A 16,436-nucleotide genomic window follows, 5' to 3' on the forward strand; every position below is an offset into this window, starting at 1 on the left:
TGATTCAATTTCTTTTTAACAGCCTTAACATTCTCTAAACTGCAACTGTTCTATGGGACATCACAACTATTGCATGTCTGCAAAATGTAATAACTCAGCCAGAACATTTACTTTAACTGCTTCTAAAACCAGTTATTGTGTCAGGAAATTGGCCAATGACACAAAAATGAAAAGTTTTTATCTCATGTGAGCCAATGTTACATGTCTGTTTGTTTTTGGACTCTGTTCTTTGTTTCTTTTGTTCAGTTTCCCGCCATTCATTTGTTCCCATGGTAACCCTCCTCATTAGTTCTTTTGGTTCAGCTGTGTCTCAATTATCTTGTCAATCAGTTCCTCCCTGTCACCTGTGTATTTAAGTCTTAGTCTTGTACTGTCTAGTTGTCTGTCGTTGTCTTTGGCTGCGTTCCAGTCCACTTTTAGACACGCGCTTGCGAACTTCCCTAAGCGCTTCCCCTCGTGGGAATCCCTGCCGCCATTTTGAAGTGCGTTCCACTTCGTGAAGTGGACGAGGGAAGTTTATATGGACAGACCCTCGCTCCCTCGATTTTGACTGAGGGAGTGAGTCTACTTCATATGTACACTTCAGGCAGCTCCATATACCACAATGCAACACGATTGTGACGTCAACGCATATTGCGTTTAATTTACCCCACAACAAACAACTCTATGATATATTATTATTTATATATTTTTTAAATTCAACAACTCAAACACACCTATATACATATAGAATGCTGCATTAAACAATTTTGTAAGGGAAAAAAATAAAAATAAATCAACCTCATAGTGGGTTCTAAGTGATCATGTGCTCAGCACGTTCCAATTCAGCATATTGCAAAGGTTCCGCCAGTAGTGGGCACTCATGCAACGTAACCAATGACGAGTGAACGAGACGGAGGGAAGTTAGCGAGTGAAGGGCATGACAATTTTAGACTGGAACGCAGCCTTTGTTGGATGCTTGTTTTTTGAGTTTCTCTTCCTGTTCCTTATGGGTTTTGATTAAAAGACTATTTCCTGGAATCATCCTTCGTCTGGTGCTTCATTTACACAGCCATCCCATAACAGCCGTACTGTTCAAAATGTTTAGAAGGGGGTTTTTTTCACCATGGCAGTCAGCCCAGGAAATACAAAAAATTTGAAAAATTAGCAATATAATGTGCTAACTGTAGACAGAAAACTTTCTATGCCATATATATTTATGGAAATTCATATACAGTATGTCTGACAGATTTTGATAACTGAATGACCATTTTGCATGAGATGGCTCACACGATGAAATAATGTTTAGAAGTTGTGAAGACAATTTCACCAAGAATCAACATCAGTTTTCATTACTAAGCCATGTGAATTGTGTTACTGTGCAACGTTTGCACATGTGCCAAAAAATGTGCAGTAAGAAATTCAAATCTGGTCTGAACAAGAAACTAAAAGATATGAACTTATTGTTTTGAGAAAAGTTCTGAAGGATCATGGGACACGGAAGACTGGAGTAAAGATGTTGAAAATTTAGCTTTTGAAGTTCCACCAAATTCATGAATTCTATTCAATTCCATTTCAAATTACATATTCAAATATATTAACGTAATTAATAAATTGTAACAATATTGAATAACATTACTGTTTATTTGGTGAGCATGAGAGACATCTTTCAAAAACATTAAAAAAAATCTATAATTTTTTTTTTTATATATATAAATTATACAACATGGCCTCAAATACTGTACGATATTGCTTTTACAGCTACTACAAAAAGGCTACTCCAATAAAATATTAAGAAAAAAATGTTTATTAAGTCTGAACTATCTGTTCTATAAAAAGGTATTTCACATGTTACTCCAAGGTTCTTAAAATGCCATGTCCAAAGGTGTACATGTCTGAAGAAAATAATACTACAGAAACTATTTCCACTTCTTTGATAGTGATGGCTAACACTGAGACTTTCCAACACTGTCTTTGATATATTCTCACTATAATTGTGTTTTCCTAATGGCAACTGCCACTGAAGACCTACAATAAACTCTCACTGTAACTGAGTTAGAGTGACCCAAGTTCTTTCTTATTCAGCTTGTTCATCACAAACACACATTGCAGTCCTAATCACCTCAGTCCAGAACAAATCACTATATATGGACACACTTCTCTGTATTCAAAATATTAAATTACTTCATGAGGCCTAAAATATCTTGTCAAAACTCATTACCTCAGCACCTACACACACACACACACGCAAATATGAGGATTTGGACACCGTAAAACGAGCCAACCGTCTGACACAATAAACACAATACAGTAACAATACTGTTTTTGTGTGCGTGTCTGACAGAGGTTTACCGCATTTCCTCTGAGGAAGACACTCCTTATTCACACAAACACACACACCTTTAATGGGGAGGAATTATAATCACCTGAAGCAGCTGGTGTGAGGATGTTTCACTACCTAAGTTGGGCTGGTGGGATGACAGAGAATAAAGATATGTATTCATGTGTATGCTTTCTCTTTTTCCGTTATGAGTTTTGCAGATGCAGCATATTTACTGCAGTAACATCAGACCCACCACCCCTCCCAGTGTCTTATTTCACACATACTCAACACTGCTTATCTTTACAGCCGACCTTGTGGTGTACATGACAAAAGAGAAAGAGGAAATGTTCATATGATCTTAGAGCGTAATAAAGTTCCCCCTCCTAATGAATTATAGAAATAAAGGTGGAGTCGCAGTGGTGGCAGAACGCCAGGAGAATCGTCAAAGGAGCGAAGTAAACAGCTCTATGATTGGTGGGATGAAATGAACATGCTCCTGCCAGACGTTCGTTTGGCATTCCACAGACGTGTCTCCTCAGAGAACCAGATACAGCATCCAAACATCTCCAGACGTGCCAAAACGACCTCACAGTTTACACTATAATAATAACAGACTACACTGACCGTATCAACATATCAGATGATGTCATTCAGCACACACTGTCTGTTCTCTTCATTATGCGTGAGACTCTAATAACGTTTAATAAGTGGACTGTACGAACATTTTTATGATAAAAACACAGACAATGGAAATTAGACAGCAGATCAGAGAAAACACACATCAACATGTTCAGTGTTCTGGTGAATCTCACAAAAACATATCCAGGCCACATTCCTCCAATGACTTCCTCTACAGACGTTGAAACAGTTTGCACAAACTAATGTTGCACAAAATAACTTCACAATTGTATAAAAGGGCGAATCTCTTAAAGTTTAGGTCATAATCCACCCCAAAATCAACAACAAAATAAATAGACTAAAAATATTTTTCATTATGTTAGCACATTTCCCCCACAAAAATCTCTTTACCATATTATGGTAAAGTAAATTACTCTAGTCTAGTGGAATGAGTTTTTTTTTTTAATCAGCATAAATTCTAGAGCAGATATAATAAATACTACCAGGATGTATAAATATTTTTGCTTCATTGTTTTCTTTCTAGGACAGTAATGAGAAAGAGAATCTTTTTCACTATGGTAATAATAAATATTTGAATACTTTATTAATTCTCAACTGTCATGAAATGCCACAATGCAAAATTGATGGTTAATTAAAATAGCCTTCATTTTTAGGACCATTAATTTTTCAACAAAATATCATTTAATTATTTATTTTTTTATTTTGGGTTGAAAAATAACCCAAAATTATGAAAATGGCTTGACCGCTGTTGTGAATTCATGGAATTAAAAGACCCTCTGTGTTTGTGTAAATTTTTGCCTGCACTTGTACTTCCTTCTCTCTGTCTCTTTTAAAAAATTTTTTTTTTTTTTTTGAAAGGTGGTGGTTTTCAGAAACAGAATATATGTGTACATTTACATCTATATGTCTGTAAAATTCATGTTTTAAATTCAGCTGTGTGAATGATATGATTTTTACACATTTCACGCAGTGTAATCTTAACTTAAAAGTCTATGGTTTCTACAGTCAAGAAAAAAACACCAAAGTATGTTTTTTTACACTTTTTTTTTTTTTTTTTTGCTCTGAAACTGCTCTACAATTCATGAAATGTATACAATTGTTTGTGTCTGCTTTGTGTATCCACATCTTTTGTGTGTGTGTGTGAGAGAGAGTACTGTATACGTTTGTGTTTATACATGTGTGTGTGTGTGGTAGCTTCAGTAAATCTCTGGTCATGTTCGCATGTTTGTTGGTCTCTTCATGCTATCCACTCTATCCTCAAACACCACACACTTAGCGAGGGGTGGCTGTGAACAAACATGCATGCATGTGGGAGTGTGTACGCATGCATTTGAAACTCTTGTGTGTGTACGTATGCATGTGTTATAGTGAATTTGTGTGCTTTTGTTTACATGTGCATAAGCCTGTGTTTTTTATGCATGTGTATGTGCATAATATATGTATGTCTGGGGGTGTGTTTGCATGCGTCCATGATATTATGAGTTCCATCAGTGTGTGAATAAGTGTATGGGTCTCTAACACACACAAGGAGAAATCCAAACACAGTATACTTACACTGCAATTCCTCACATATCCAAGCTTAGATAGAAAAGAAAACACACAATCAATATCTGTCTCACTATGATGGCATGAGGTCTAAATCTAAATGAGGTTCATTGCTGAATATTCTTGTGTTGGGGGTAAATCAGACTTTCAGAAATATTACACATTATTAATCATAACTAAGAAAATGAACAGGATGGAAATAAAGTTAGCAATTGCTCTGTGAGGGATATAGATATAATTTCTGTAATTTTATCAAACAGGGTGAAGTGAGACAAACTAATATTACAAAACATCACAGAGCAAAATTATTGCATTTTCTTAGTTAAAGGTAATATATTCTATAAATGTAAATAATATAAAAAAATAAAATGATGTGAAGTGATATATGATAAATGAAAACTAACCAATATGATAATCTCAATCTTTAAAATTGTGAGTATATTTTATACAGTTATGTTTGAAGAGAACATTAAAATGTACTGCATAATAGGAATAACCCATGCCATCAGTTCGTCTTTGTGAACCAACCATGTTCAAAAGTATCAGTAAAGTACAAATAGGCCTACCAATGAATGAAAATGAAAAGTGTGTTTCAGCTGAGAAGAATAATAACCTAATAAGGACTCTAGTCATACTGCTACTTGTGAAAAAAAACTGTGATACCTGCTTAAAATCAACAGAAAAAAATAATGTCTTATAATGTGTCATTTAACAGAGTAAGAGTCATTTACAGTTTTGAGCCAAAGAATTTAGTAACACTGAAAAAGGTTAAGGCAGAACAGAAGAAGTGACATCAGACAGAAGGAGCCTGATTGGCTGAGGGGACAGGAAGAGGTGGAGACTGGGCGTTTACCTTGTTGCGTTTGAAGTAGGCACGTCGACAGGCAGCGAAGCATTTCTCACTACAGAAACTCTTCAGTTCAGAGCCCATACTGAGAGAATAACGCTTCACTCCCACCTTCTGACACCACGCACACATTATCTGAACATTAGAGGTGTCCTCCTCTGAGAGAGAGAGAGAGAAACAGAAAAATAAAGAATATATAAGGATCTATTCAGTCAACTATTTGAAACATAGTCAAATTTTAGATAGCTTACAACATGCATCGTTGTTGACTGAAATACAGAGAAGTGAGATAGACTGAAGTGCTTTTGCAATTCATAGTAGAGAAGTGTGATGTCATATACCAGATAGTCACCTCAAGAACTATTTAATTTTCCACCCTTACACATTTAGACACTGATTCATTTATGATGCAGTTACACATATACTCAGGGCTTTTCACACTGTGCTTAACCCCCTAGATATCGTTGCTCTAAACCTCGCTTTTAACCCCAGGTAAAGTGTGTTTAATGACCGAAGGGAATCTTTCCCTCACCAATCCACAAGGGGTTAAGAGAAACCTGTCATCATGCATCACCCCACACACTTCAAGAATATATACACATGTTTCTTGGTGTGTGTGCGTCAGTCAATCTGCCTACATCACATGTCACAAGATATTAGATCTTTCCCATCGTGCTCCACTAACAACCAAAGGCTTGGGGGCACGAGTGTTCGGGTTTGGATGTTTGAAGTGTGTTGCATGCATGTGTGTGTGTTTGGTAATAGGGGTGAGCGTGCTTCTAGGGACCACAAAGATACACACAGATTGATTCAAATATAACCGACATTGCCACAACAGAAAACTGTTCATTTTTTGCTGTTTTCAATCTTCTGAGATTCCCAACCTCAGATTCAGATTCAGTGTGTGATTGTTTTAATGCATCTGCCCATGTCAAATGATTTCTCCTCAGAGATCTTTTACACTCTCACCCTCTAGCAGCTGCTTAATGATCAGATCAATCTAAGTGTGTGGAGAGAAAATGTCTGCCCATTAGACTTAACCTTTCCTTTCACCCCTCTCTCTCTCTCGCTTTCTCCTGTGTCTTTTGTAATGAGTGTGTAGACCAAATTATATTTTAAGATAGAAATCAATTCAGAATTATGTTAAACATTTCTCCATAGGCTAAACTCTGAGCATAAAATGTACTTCAGTAGTCAGATCCACTTCTGACCAACCAAATTAAACTCAGTGCAAGGGGAGTCAGACCACAACCCAAAATCAAGTACAACTTTTTTCAGTAATTTCTGCATCCCAAGTGGCAAAAAATAAATAAAACATTATTGCAATCTGTTTAAGCATCCCAACTAGGTTGAAACCACAGCATTCTCTCAACCAATGGTGTGAAATGGGGATAGGAATACCTATTTGAGACTTTGACTAACTTACTGTTTGAAACAAGTAATTCATGATTTAAAGGGATAGAACCAGGGCCTAAAACGTTTTGCCACACATGCCAATGGCCGGTGACTTTACAAAATTTACCATGAAAGTGTTTTTGCAAAAAACAGCCACCAACATTTTAGAGAGATGGTATTTATGTGAAAATTTACAATTTTCAGGTACAGAAATGTAATGTGTAAAAGAACTTTAACAGTAATTAAATGTAAAATAACACATGGCTGCATAGTCTTCACTGTATAAACTAAACCGATTAATTCTTATTAAAGTTTCTTTTACTGTTTGATTAACATTAATGAGGCAGACAGGAGCAGGAATATTAGGCTGCTGTCACTTTAAGACCTGCACGGATCCAATATACTGATACTGTACACATGCGTTTTCTTTCTAAACTATTTATGTTCACTTAAGTCATAACCGACTATGTTTACTAGGATACTTTGTGTGAATTTGTCCTTTCAAGTGTAAGAATATGTGAAAGAGAGCTCAATTTCGAATTTGCGTACGGACTAGTCACGCTCTTAGGGTGTTTGCGCACCGAAAACTTACCACAGCGTTCAAGTAATGAATGAGTTCCCTTTCGCATCTTCTTGCACTTGAATATTTAAATTGGCAAGGCTTAAACTTCTGTGACGATGCAGCACTGGCCCGTTAATTTTAGGCCCTAGATTGAACACTCAAAAATTCTGTAATCATTTACCTACACTGTTAGAAAAATCTGTAGAAATTACAGTATTACTGGCAGCTACTTGCCAGTAACTTACTGTAGATTTAAATTTATGTTATTTACTGGCAACAATTTGTTCAAAATTAAATGAACATTAAACATTAACAAGTCTTTATCTTTACAGAATAAAACTAAAATAACATCCTCATGCAAAGCATTCTGGGAACCAAAATCTGAAGGAAAAAAACAGAAAAAGGTTGATGAAGATTTCTGGTTCCCAGAATGCTTTGCATTATATTGTTATTTTATAATTTTATTCTTTAAAGACAAAGACTTGTTAATGTTTAATGTTCATTTAACTTTGAACAAACTGTTGCCAGTAAATAACATAAATTTAAATCTACAGTAAGTTACTGGCAAACAGCTGCAAAACTACAGCAAATTTTTTACAGTGTACCCTTGTGTCATTCCAAATTAATTGTCTTTCTTCTATGGAATACAAAAGGAGTTATTTTGCAGTGTGGACCAAATTATCTGATTTCACCCACTGTTATAGTGCATTTTTGACATGTTCAGAGCTTGATGGTCTTCCCCCGCCCCATTTAAAAAAGCTGCAGATGCACAAAAGAACATTCTGAATAAAAAAAAAAACAAACATCTTTTTTGTTTCACAGAAGAAAGAAAGTCATTTGCTTAGAATAGAATGAGTAAATGATAAAAAGACAAATTATAAATTACTATTTTTTTGCATGAACTATTCCTTTATGATTCCAAAACTTGGACTATAAGCTGTATAATATGCAAGCTTAAAAAAAACTTTACAAATATTATTGAAGATTTGTTAATATACACTTCATCTATACAAATTCTAATGTACAGTACTTTTTGTTCTCATGTCTTGAAGCAATTTTTATTATTTGAAAGAAACAGCAATAGAAGCTTTGATTCAGCAGGCTGGAAAAAGTATATAAAAAAATGAAGACAGAAAGAGCTCGCCTAACAAACAGCATCATACAGAGCAACAAAGACTCAAAGTGTTCCTCTAAAACCCTCAAAATACAAACATCCTAATATAAAACGGTTGCCATGACACTTCTGTTTGTTTTTCCTCAGCACAGTCTCATTGCTCCATCCGAATCCTTAATTTAAGAGAGATTGTGCAAATGTGTGTGTGTTTGTGGAACATCCAGTGGTAGAGCAGCACATACCTGCACTTCAAAAGCCCTCTGTCACTATGCGCATGCTCATGAATTATTCAAGAGGGCCACAGGCAAGGGGCGGGGATGGGGAGGGGGGGAGTTGGCTTCTGTTGCCGTGGTAGTTAGCGAGTCTACACCATCTGTTTCTCACCACATCACACACATTAACGCACACATAAATACGAGCGCACATACATAGGCGCACACACACACACACAAATACACCAGTGCACGGTACACTGGTTTAGGGATGCACCTCACTATGGTGCCGCCCCATTAGACACCATGACTGTTAGTCTGCTACGCTACAACACAGTGTGTGCTCAACCAACAATGAATGTGGACTTTCAGCGTTATATTTACATTTATCATCAAGGACATTTTTATATATAAATAATACTGTCTAATATTAAATATAAAAACTCTGACTGAGAATGCTGAAAGAACAACCTGTCAGTAACTACATTTAAGTTTCAAAAACCGTATACACACAAAACATGCTTCATTTCGAGACAGAAATCACTGAAAGTGAGTCACATGTTGATTCAGAAATCAGCCCGAATGATTCAATGAGTTAATTCAATAAAAGATTCGGCAGACCGATTCAAACCCGTAACTATGGGCTGCGTCCGAATTCACATACTCTCTGAGTAGGGTACTTCTTTTGAATAAGTAATTACTTTGCAAGTGTTAAAAATGTATGTTCTATATGGTATGAGTGTGTGTAATAACCCATACAGAAATAAAATATATTGAAATATATTTTAAAGTGTCAAAAATATATGTGGCATATATTCCAAATACATTGAAATATATTTGCATTTTTGTTCACTTATATTTATCATTTTGAAATATATTCTGAAATATAACAAAAATATATGATGTTAAGTGTGAAATATATTTACATATATTTACATATATTTAAATAAAATATATTTATTGGGCCAATTTCGAATATTTGCATATATTCCAAAAATATATTTCATACTTTTGTGTATGGGAATATAGATGTACTACATTCGTCATGCCATTCACAAATCCTCTCCCGTGGCCTCATAGGATTATAAAGTGTTCATTGAATGCACACTTCAGAACCTCGCTGGAAGTAGGTCAGGGGTGTCCAATCCTGCACCTGGAGGGCCACTGTCCTGCAGAGTTCAGCTTCAACCCCAATTAAACACACCAGCACCAGATAATCTAGCTCTTACTCGGCATACTAGAAACATCCAGGCATGTGTTGAGGCAAGCTGGAACTAAACTCTGCTGGACAGCGGCCCTCTAGGACTGAGTTTGGACACCCCTGTACATATGCTGTCTTATAGGTAAAAATTGGACATAAATACCATCTCAAGTCGTATTTACCACTGGGAAGCTCAGGGAAAATTTTGATACCCAGGTTCCCAAGTTGGGCGTGCCATAAACTTTAAACATAGCGGTGCTTATGGTTGTCAATGAATGTTACTCTAAATATCATTTTGGCTTTAATAAGATTTTCCCAATAAATAGGCAAGAATAAACCTAGTGTCCTCCATGATTCCTGTTCTTTCTGAAAACAAAGCACTTGAATGCGACGAGCTGGTAATCACAACTTTAGAAGAGCATTAGTAGGTCCTCCGAGTATAGGTACTTTCTGCCTATTGCTTCATGAATATTATGAATTCGGAAATACTACTTTTTTCATGGCATGGTTCACAAATGCACGGTGTGAATACTAGACACCTGACGGATATAAAGTATGTAATCTGGGATTACATTTACCCAGCGATAAAAAGAAGTATGAAGTGCCTTCTGTACAGTTGTATGTGTGTGTATAAGTTAGATGCTCACATACTTCTATTGTGTTTCTTACCTGCTGGTGCTTTAATCAGAGGGGGCGGGATTAAGGGCACTATGATTGGCAGGCCTCCGTGCTCTTTAGAGGAGGAGGGGTTTACAGACGCTTCGCCAGTCACTCCATTCCGTGACGTCGGGGTAGAGCTAGAGCTGTTGGCGTGTGGAGGAGAACCACTGCTGTTCTCCACTGTGGATGCTTTTGGCAAAGAGTTCTCTAGAGAGGAGAGAGTGGTAATGGCGAGTCGGTTATGTCTCACGAACCAGTCACAGTGTGAAATACATGAGGTTAGTGGGATCTATGCTATTTGTTGTGCGAAATGCCATCGGTAGGTTTGACTGTCATCAAATTCAAAAGGTCACGATCATTTCATTGTAGTCAATAAGAAATCATCATTTACATTTCCATTCTAAACAAAATGGTTAAGAACAAACCATGGTCCATGTTATTCCAAAATTTTCAGAAACAAATCACTCTTTTCTTTTCCGCTGACACCACTTAGGCCACAGGGGTTGTTGGAAAAAGCCATATAATTATTTGGGCATTATTTTAACAATCTCGCATTCAGGTCTGGCTCTATTCTGGTATAAAACACTTTCCTGATGGATAAAATTGAGTACTGATATATTTTTATTAGTAGTATAATTATTTTATTATTAGTAGCATTTACCTTTTTTCCTGTTGGATATGCTATTTTTCTGGAAAAATATCACATTACAGAAGTAAGAAAATATGAAACAGGGTTTCATACTGACTAAAGATTTGGCATGCATGTTCAATATTTACGGTCTATGAAGATGTTATACATCTTTCTTTGTGATTAGTGTTTCATTTTTAAATTCACAAGTCATTCACAACTCTGGAGTCTGAAACTAGCGATATCTCAAACGCACACCCCATATTACTGTTTTGACCTGATGCATGACAGAAAACTGATTAAATAGCTCTCGCAGACTCCCGAGAAGACATTCCCATACTACACATACACACATACACCTGCAGCAAATAAGACAAGATTCAACAAGAGCACCCAAACAGATTACTGGTAGATAGCAGAAAAAGCCCATTTGTTACTCTAACGGCTCGTTTAAAGACGATCACGGCTAAACGAGTTAATTAAGTCTCATTGTCCTTCGCCTAATCTCTCCACTTCCAGCTACGTCAACTAACAATAGTGAAATATCGTAATCTGCGGCTGTGGATTTGTCTGATGGAAGGAAAGTAATTACGGAGAGCATCACATGGCAGGCGTGGTAGGTTGGAGAAATGTGGCTGAGTGCATGTTAGCTGGGAACCGTCTAACGCCTAAATCACCATTTTCCTTAATGGAGGCTGGAGTATGGACTTAGCAAGGAATTAGCCAGCTCATTGTTTCAGCATCTCTTTCTCTGTCCCCATAGGGCCGCAGAAAAAAATGGCTGACAGTTTAAGACTCTCTAATGCTCTGGCACGGAGGCCAGCCAGGAGACAGCATGGAGGGTGCAAAGATAAAGCTGCGGGTTAATCGGAGTGCTCTCGGGGGAACGACAGAGGAAGTTCAGGAATTTAACTGTGCGTTCTCTTTTTAACATTTAAAATCTGACAGTCCTTGCTTTGGGTCATGTCCTTGTCAGGATTTTGTGTCTTATTATTACATCCCAGAATTCCCTCTAGGCTCTTTCTGCAAACAGGTTTGTGAAATTAACCTGATACAAAGAATCTATGGGGAATTAAGGGATGATAAGATAAAAATAAATGAATGCAAGTTCTGCATATTAGTGTCAAGTGTTCAGAGGCTCCAGAAGGTATAGTTAGATACTGAAACTTTCTCTCTGAATACATAAGTGTGAAGAGTACTGGGTTGCAGAGAAAGAAGAGAGTTCAGTCACTCATGACGCGTAAATAATCGAATTGTCTTGACAAATAATCAAAATTACACTTCCATTCAGAAGGTTAAAGATGGTATGATTTTTGAAACAAGTATCAAGGCTGCATTTATTTGATCAAAAATACAGTAAATATTTGAATGTTCTGAAGTATCATTACAACTTAAAATAACGTTTTTATTTTAATATATTTTCAAATGTTATGTATTCCTGTGATGGCAAAGGTGAAATGTTAAAACTGATGTGCTGCTGAGATTTTTGTGGAAACTGTGATACACTTATGTCAGGATTATTTGAAAAGTATAAAAAACGTACTTTTGAACTTGTACTATTGTGGTTTTGTTGTGCTAGCTTTTGAGACCATCTATTTGCTATGTGTAAATCTTCTCTTGCCTGCCTGCCGTGGGTCGTGAAGGCCTATCTGTGTCAGATCTCACCTTTCAGGACAGAGATGTGTTGCCGCATTTCTCCGTCAGGGTAGTTGCGGATCTCTATGTCGTCTGAGTCTCGTAACTCCACTTTGTCATATCCGTACCATCCAAGCAACTCATTCATGGTGTTTTCGGCAAAACTCTGCAGAGAGAGAGAGAACAATTTCAAATGCAATTTTCAATTTAGATTTTTTTTTTTTTTTATCTGTAAGGATTCAACAAATTGATGACATTGCAGATACTGCTTATGCATCATAGGTTAAATCGACTAAAAACATTTTTTATATATATATCAGAATGATTGATTTCATAATCCATTCTTACTGAACACACACACACACACACACACACACACACACACACACACACACACACACACACACACACACACACACACACACACACACACACACACAGAGTGAATCTTAAATAGTAAATAATTGCAGTCTGTTTAGGAGGTGTTGCTGCATTGACACAATCAATGTAAAAAAGAAAAAAACTCTTGATTGGCAGATTTTGCAATGCGGATAAACAAAAATCTCCACAGGGAATCTTATGTTTGTGTGGCTACTGTGAACCAGGGCCAAAAGGATTTTCATCCAAGAAATCCTCTACAGTGGCTCAACGATAGACAAAATCTGACTGTAAAAAGCTTCAGACGTTTCAGCTCCATATCCCTTTAAGAATGAAATCTGGAGAGGCTATAAACTGTCCAGGGCATCAAACAAACATCTCGCAAACAACACTTAAGCCAGACAACCAGAGAGCAGAGGAGGAAGACGCATTATTAACAAATCAGAGCTGACCGGACCAGAGCATACATAACATACAAACAACATGGGCCATACTTTGAGTTTACATTTTAATACCCATTTGCCCTATATCTTCAAAGCAGACTCATTTTAAGGAATCACCTCAAAAAAGTAGTTATACATGTCAAATATATTTGTAAATGTTTGCTTAATGAATAAAAGCCTGCTTATATTCTGTGTAGACTTAGCGTTAGTGGTTATGGTGTTAGTTTTATTTGTAGAGAAAGTATAAATCAAAGGTTACACGTTATTTCGATGGTCCACTTTGGACATTAAAGTAACTTTGCAACTAACTCTCATTAGAGTATTAGTAGACTGTTAGGTGTTAGTGATCGGGTTAGTATAAGTTGACATATAATTGCAAAGTTACTTATAGTGATGTGGGAGCATCAAAATAAAGTGTTAGCAGATATTAAGCAGACAGTATACTAATACTCTAATGACTGGTAGTTGACATGTAGTTGCAATATATTGTAAAATGACATTAAATATATAAATTATATTAAATTATAATTAAATTTTTATCTGTTTTAAAATCTCAGTGTATTCATCGCTAAGGCATACAGTAAATGAGCATCTAAACATTCAGATATGTATTTATTTCCATATATGTATTATTTATTTTTGTCAGTTTTTCTGTTCTAGTCAATCTGAGGGAGGCTCTCACCATCAAGTAGGGCGAGTTGCCATGGAGATTGCCTGCCTGCCCCGCCCCTGGGAGGGGCCGATTGGACGGGACCTGATGAGAAACGAGTCAACAACTGTCAATCAAACATAGAAACTGTCAGTCAATCGCATTAAACTGTCAAGCAGCACAGGCCTACTATTGTTCTGTGTTGTCGGATACATACTTATTTAAGGCTTTAACATTTACTATAGTAAATCACCACATCGTACAGTAACAATTTTACTCTCCAGCATAAACTACAATGATAAACATACACGCACATATGATCTAAAAGAAAACAGGCCGAATGAGGGATTCACTCTTATTGAGGCGTAATAAAGAAACAAATGATTTTTCATAACTCTTGAATAGTTGTACAGCATATATAAAGCACACAGCACATCTCCACTCCTCCCCTGCACTTCCTCTGTATGGCCACCAGGTGTCTGTCCTGCCCCTGCCTCTGGTCTCTGTAAGGTGAGGCTTCTGTTTTAGGATCGAGTTCACAAGGTCATTCACAAATCAGTAATCACACCCTGTCCACAGGAAAACCTCCTAGACAGTATCAGCACAGCACGGATCAATCTAGAATCACCTGAGCTCCGCTCTAAAATGTTTCTGGGCACTTCAGGAGTCTTGATTGGGAACACCAGCTGAGCTGAGTTTAGAGGTGCCCAGAATTTCCTCAAGAGGGCTGACCTGACTTGCAGTGTTAACAAGTTGTATATACTGGTTGTATATATGTATGTATGTATACAGTACCGGTCAAAAGTTTGGAAACATTACTATTTTTTATGTTTTTGAGTCTCTAATGCTCCTCAAGCCTGCATTTATTTGATTAAATACACAGAAAAGAAGTGTGAAATATTATTACAGTTGTGCTGCTTAATATTTTTTTATAATGATACTTTTTTCAGGATTCTTTGATAAATAAAAAGTTAAAAAGAACAGCATTTATTCAAAATAGAAATCTTGTGTAACAATATACACTACCGTTCAAAAGTTTAGGGTCAGTACCGGTAATTGTTTTTTCTTTCTGTTTTGAAAGAAATTTTATTCAGCAAGGATGTGTTAAATTGATAAAAAGGGATAGTAAAGATTTATATTGTTAGAAAAGATTTCTATTTTGAATAAATGCTGTTCTTTTTAACTTTTTATTCATCAATGAATCCTGAAAAAATGTATCACAGGTTCCAAAATAATATTAAGCAGCACAACTGTTTCCAACATTGATAATAAATCAGCATATTAGAATGATTTCACTGACACTGAAGACTGGAGTATTGGCTGATGAAAATTCAGCTTTGCACCACATAAATAAATTATATTTAAAACTAAGTATATTAAGTATATTAACATAGAAAATATATATTAAAAGTCATATATATAGAAATTCATCAAATTCATCTTTGGAACATAAATTAAGTTTTTTTTTTTTTTAATGAAATCTTAGAGCTTTCTGTCCTTAAAACTATGAATTGATCGGTTTAGTCCAAATTTTTTTGAAGAGACTCTGTTGCTTTATTAAACATGTTCATCATATAAAGTGATCATGTCACTTCAGAAAATTTTGGATTAAACTGCTCAAATGAAATGGATTCGTTTTACGATCTCTTCATGGACTTTTTGAAGTGTCAAAGTGGTAGTTGTGAAGCTGTCAATGGAGGGACAGAAAGCTCTCAGATTTCATCAGAAAGATCTTCATTTGTGTTCCAAAGATGAACGAAAGTCTTACAGATTTGGAACGACATGAGGGTGAGTAATTACTGACAGAATTTTCATTTTTGGGTGAACAAACCATTTAAAAGAATAGAGAGAGGGAAACACATAGAGAATTTCTGAACAAACCGAACATTTAAGCACTCTTAAAAATGGAGAAAAAGCTATTAAAGCGACACAATAAAAAAAGTTAATGCTAAGCTATTCTATCCTTTAAAACTAGAATGTTTTTTAATCATCCAATCCAATTGCATACAAATCTATGCATGCACGTGACTAATAAAAAAACTAACATGTTTAGAAAATGTTATTACAAGCACAGAGGAAAACTAACAATTTAAAACGTCCTCGTGTGCATCATTGCTGTGTGTTTGTCTTTTTTAAGTGCTGCAGATCACCATGATTTTTGTCAAATGTTCTGGATTCTGCACTAAATGTCACTCCATACACACAATTACAATCTGAAATTCCCCG

General features: G+C 36.1%; 1 protein-coding gene across 6 annotated transcripts in view; it reads right to left on the reverse strand.

The window, feature by feature from the left end:
- The window catches only part of sobpa (sine oculis binding protein homolog a), a 38,029-nt gene that overhangs the window by 15,503 nt on the left and 6,090 nt on the right, over positions 1–16,436 (reverse strand). For 2 of the 6 annotated variants that reach the window (XM_079856297.1, XM_079856294.1), the window contains exons 2-6: positions 14,244–14,315; positions 12,771–12,906; positions 10,487–10,684; positions 5,340–5,491; positions 4,496–4,519 (exon numbers count right to left, since the gene is read on the reverse strand). In XM_079856297.1, the coding sequence (XP_079712423.1) occupies positions 4,496–4,519; positions 5,340–5,491; positions 10,487–10,684; positions 12,771–12,906; positions 14,244–14,315 (582 nt within the window). The remainder of the gene's footprint in view (positions 1–4,495; positions 4,520–5,339; positions 5,492–10,486; positions 10,685–12,770; positions 12,907–14,243; positions 14,316–16,436) is intronic. The other 4 variants (XM_079856295.1, XM_079856299.1, XM_079856296.1 and 1 more) reach the window with 3 other exon arrangements.

The sequence above is a fragment of the Squalius cephalus genome (genome assembly GCF_949319135.1).
Source record: "Squalius cephalus genome assembly, chromosome: 21".
Classification (NCBI taxonomy): domain Eukaryota; kingdom Metazoa; phylum Chordata; class Actinopteri; order Cypriniformes; family Leuciscidae; genus Squalius; species Squalius cephalus.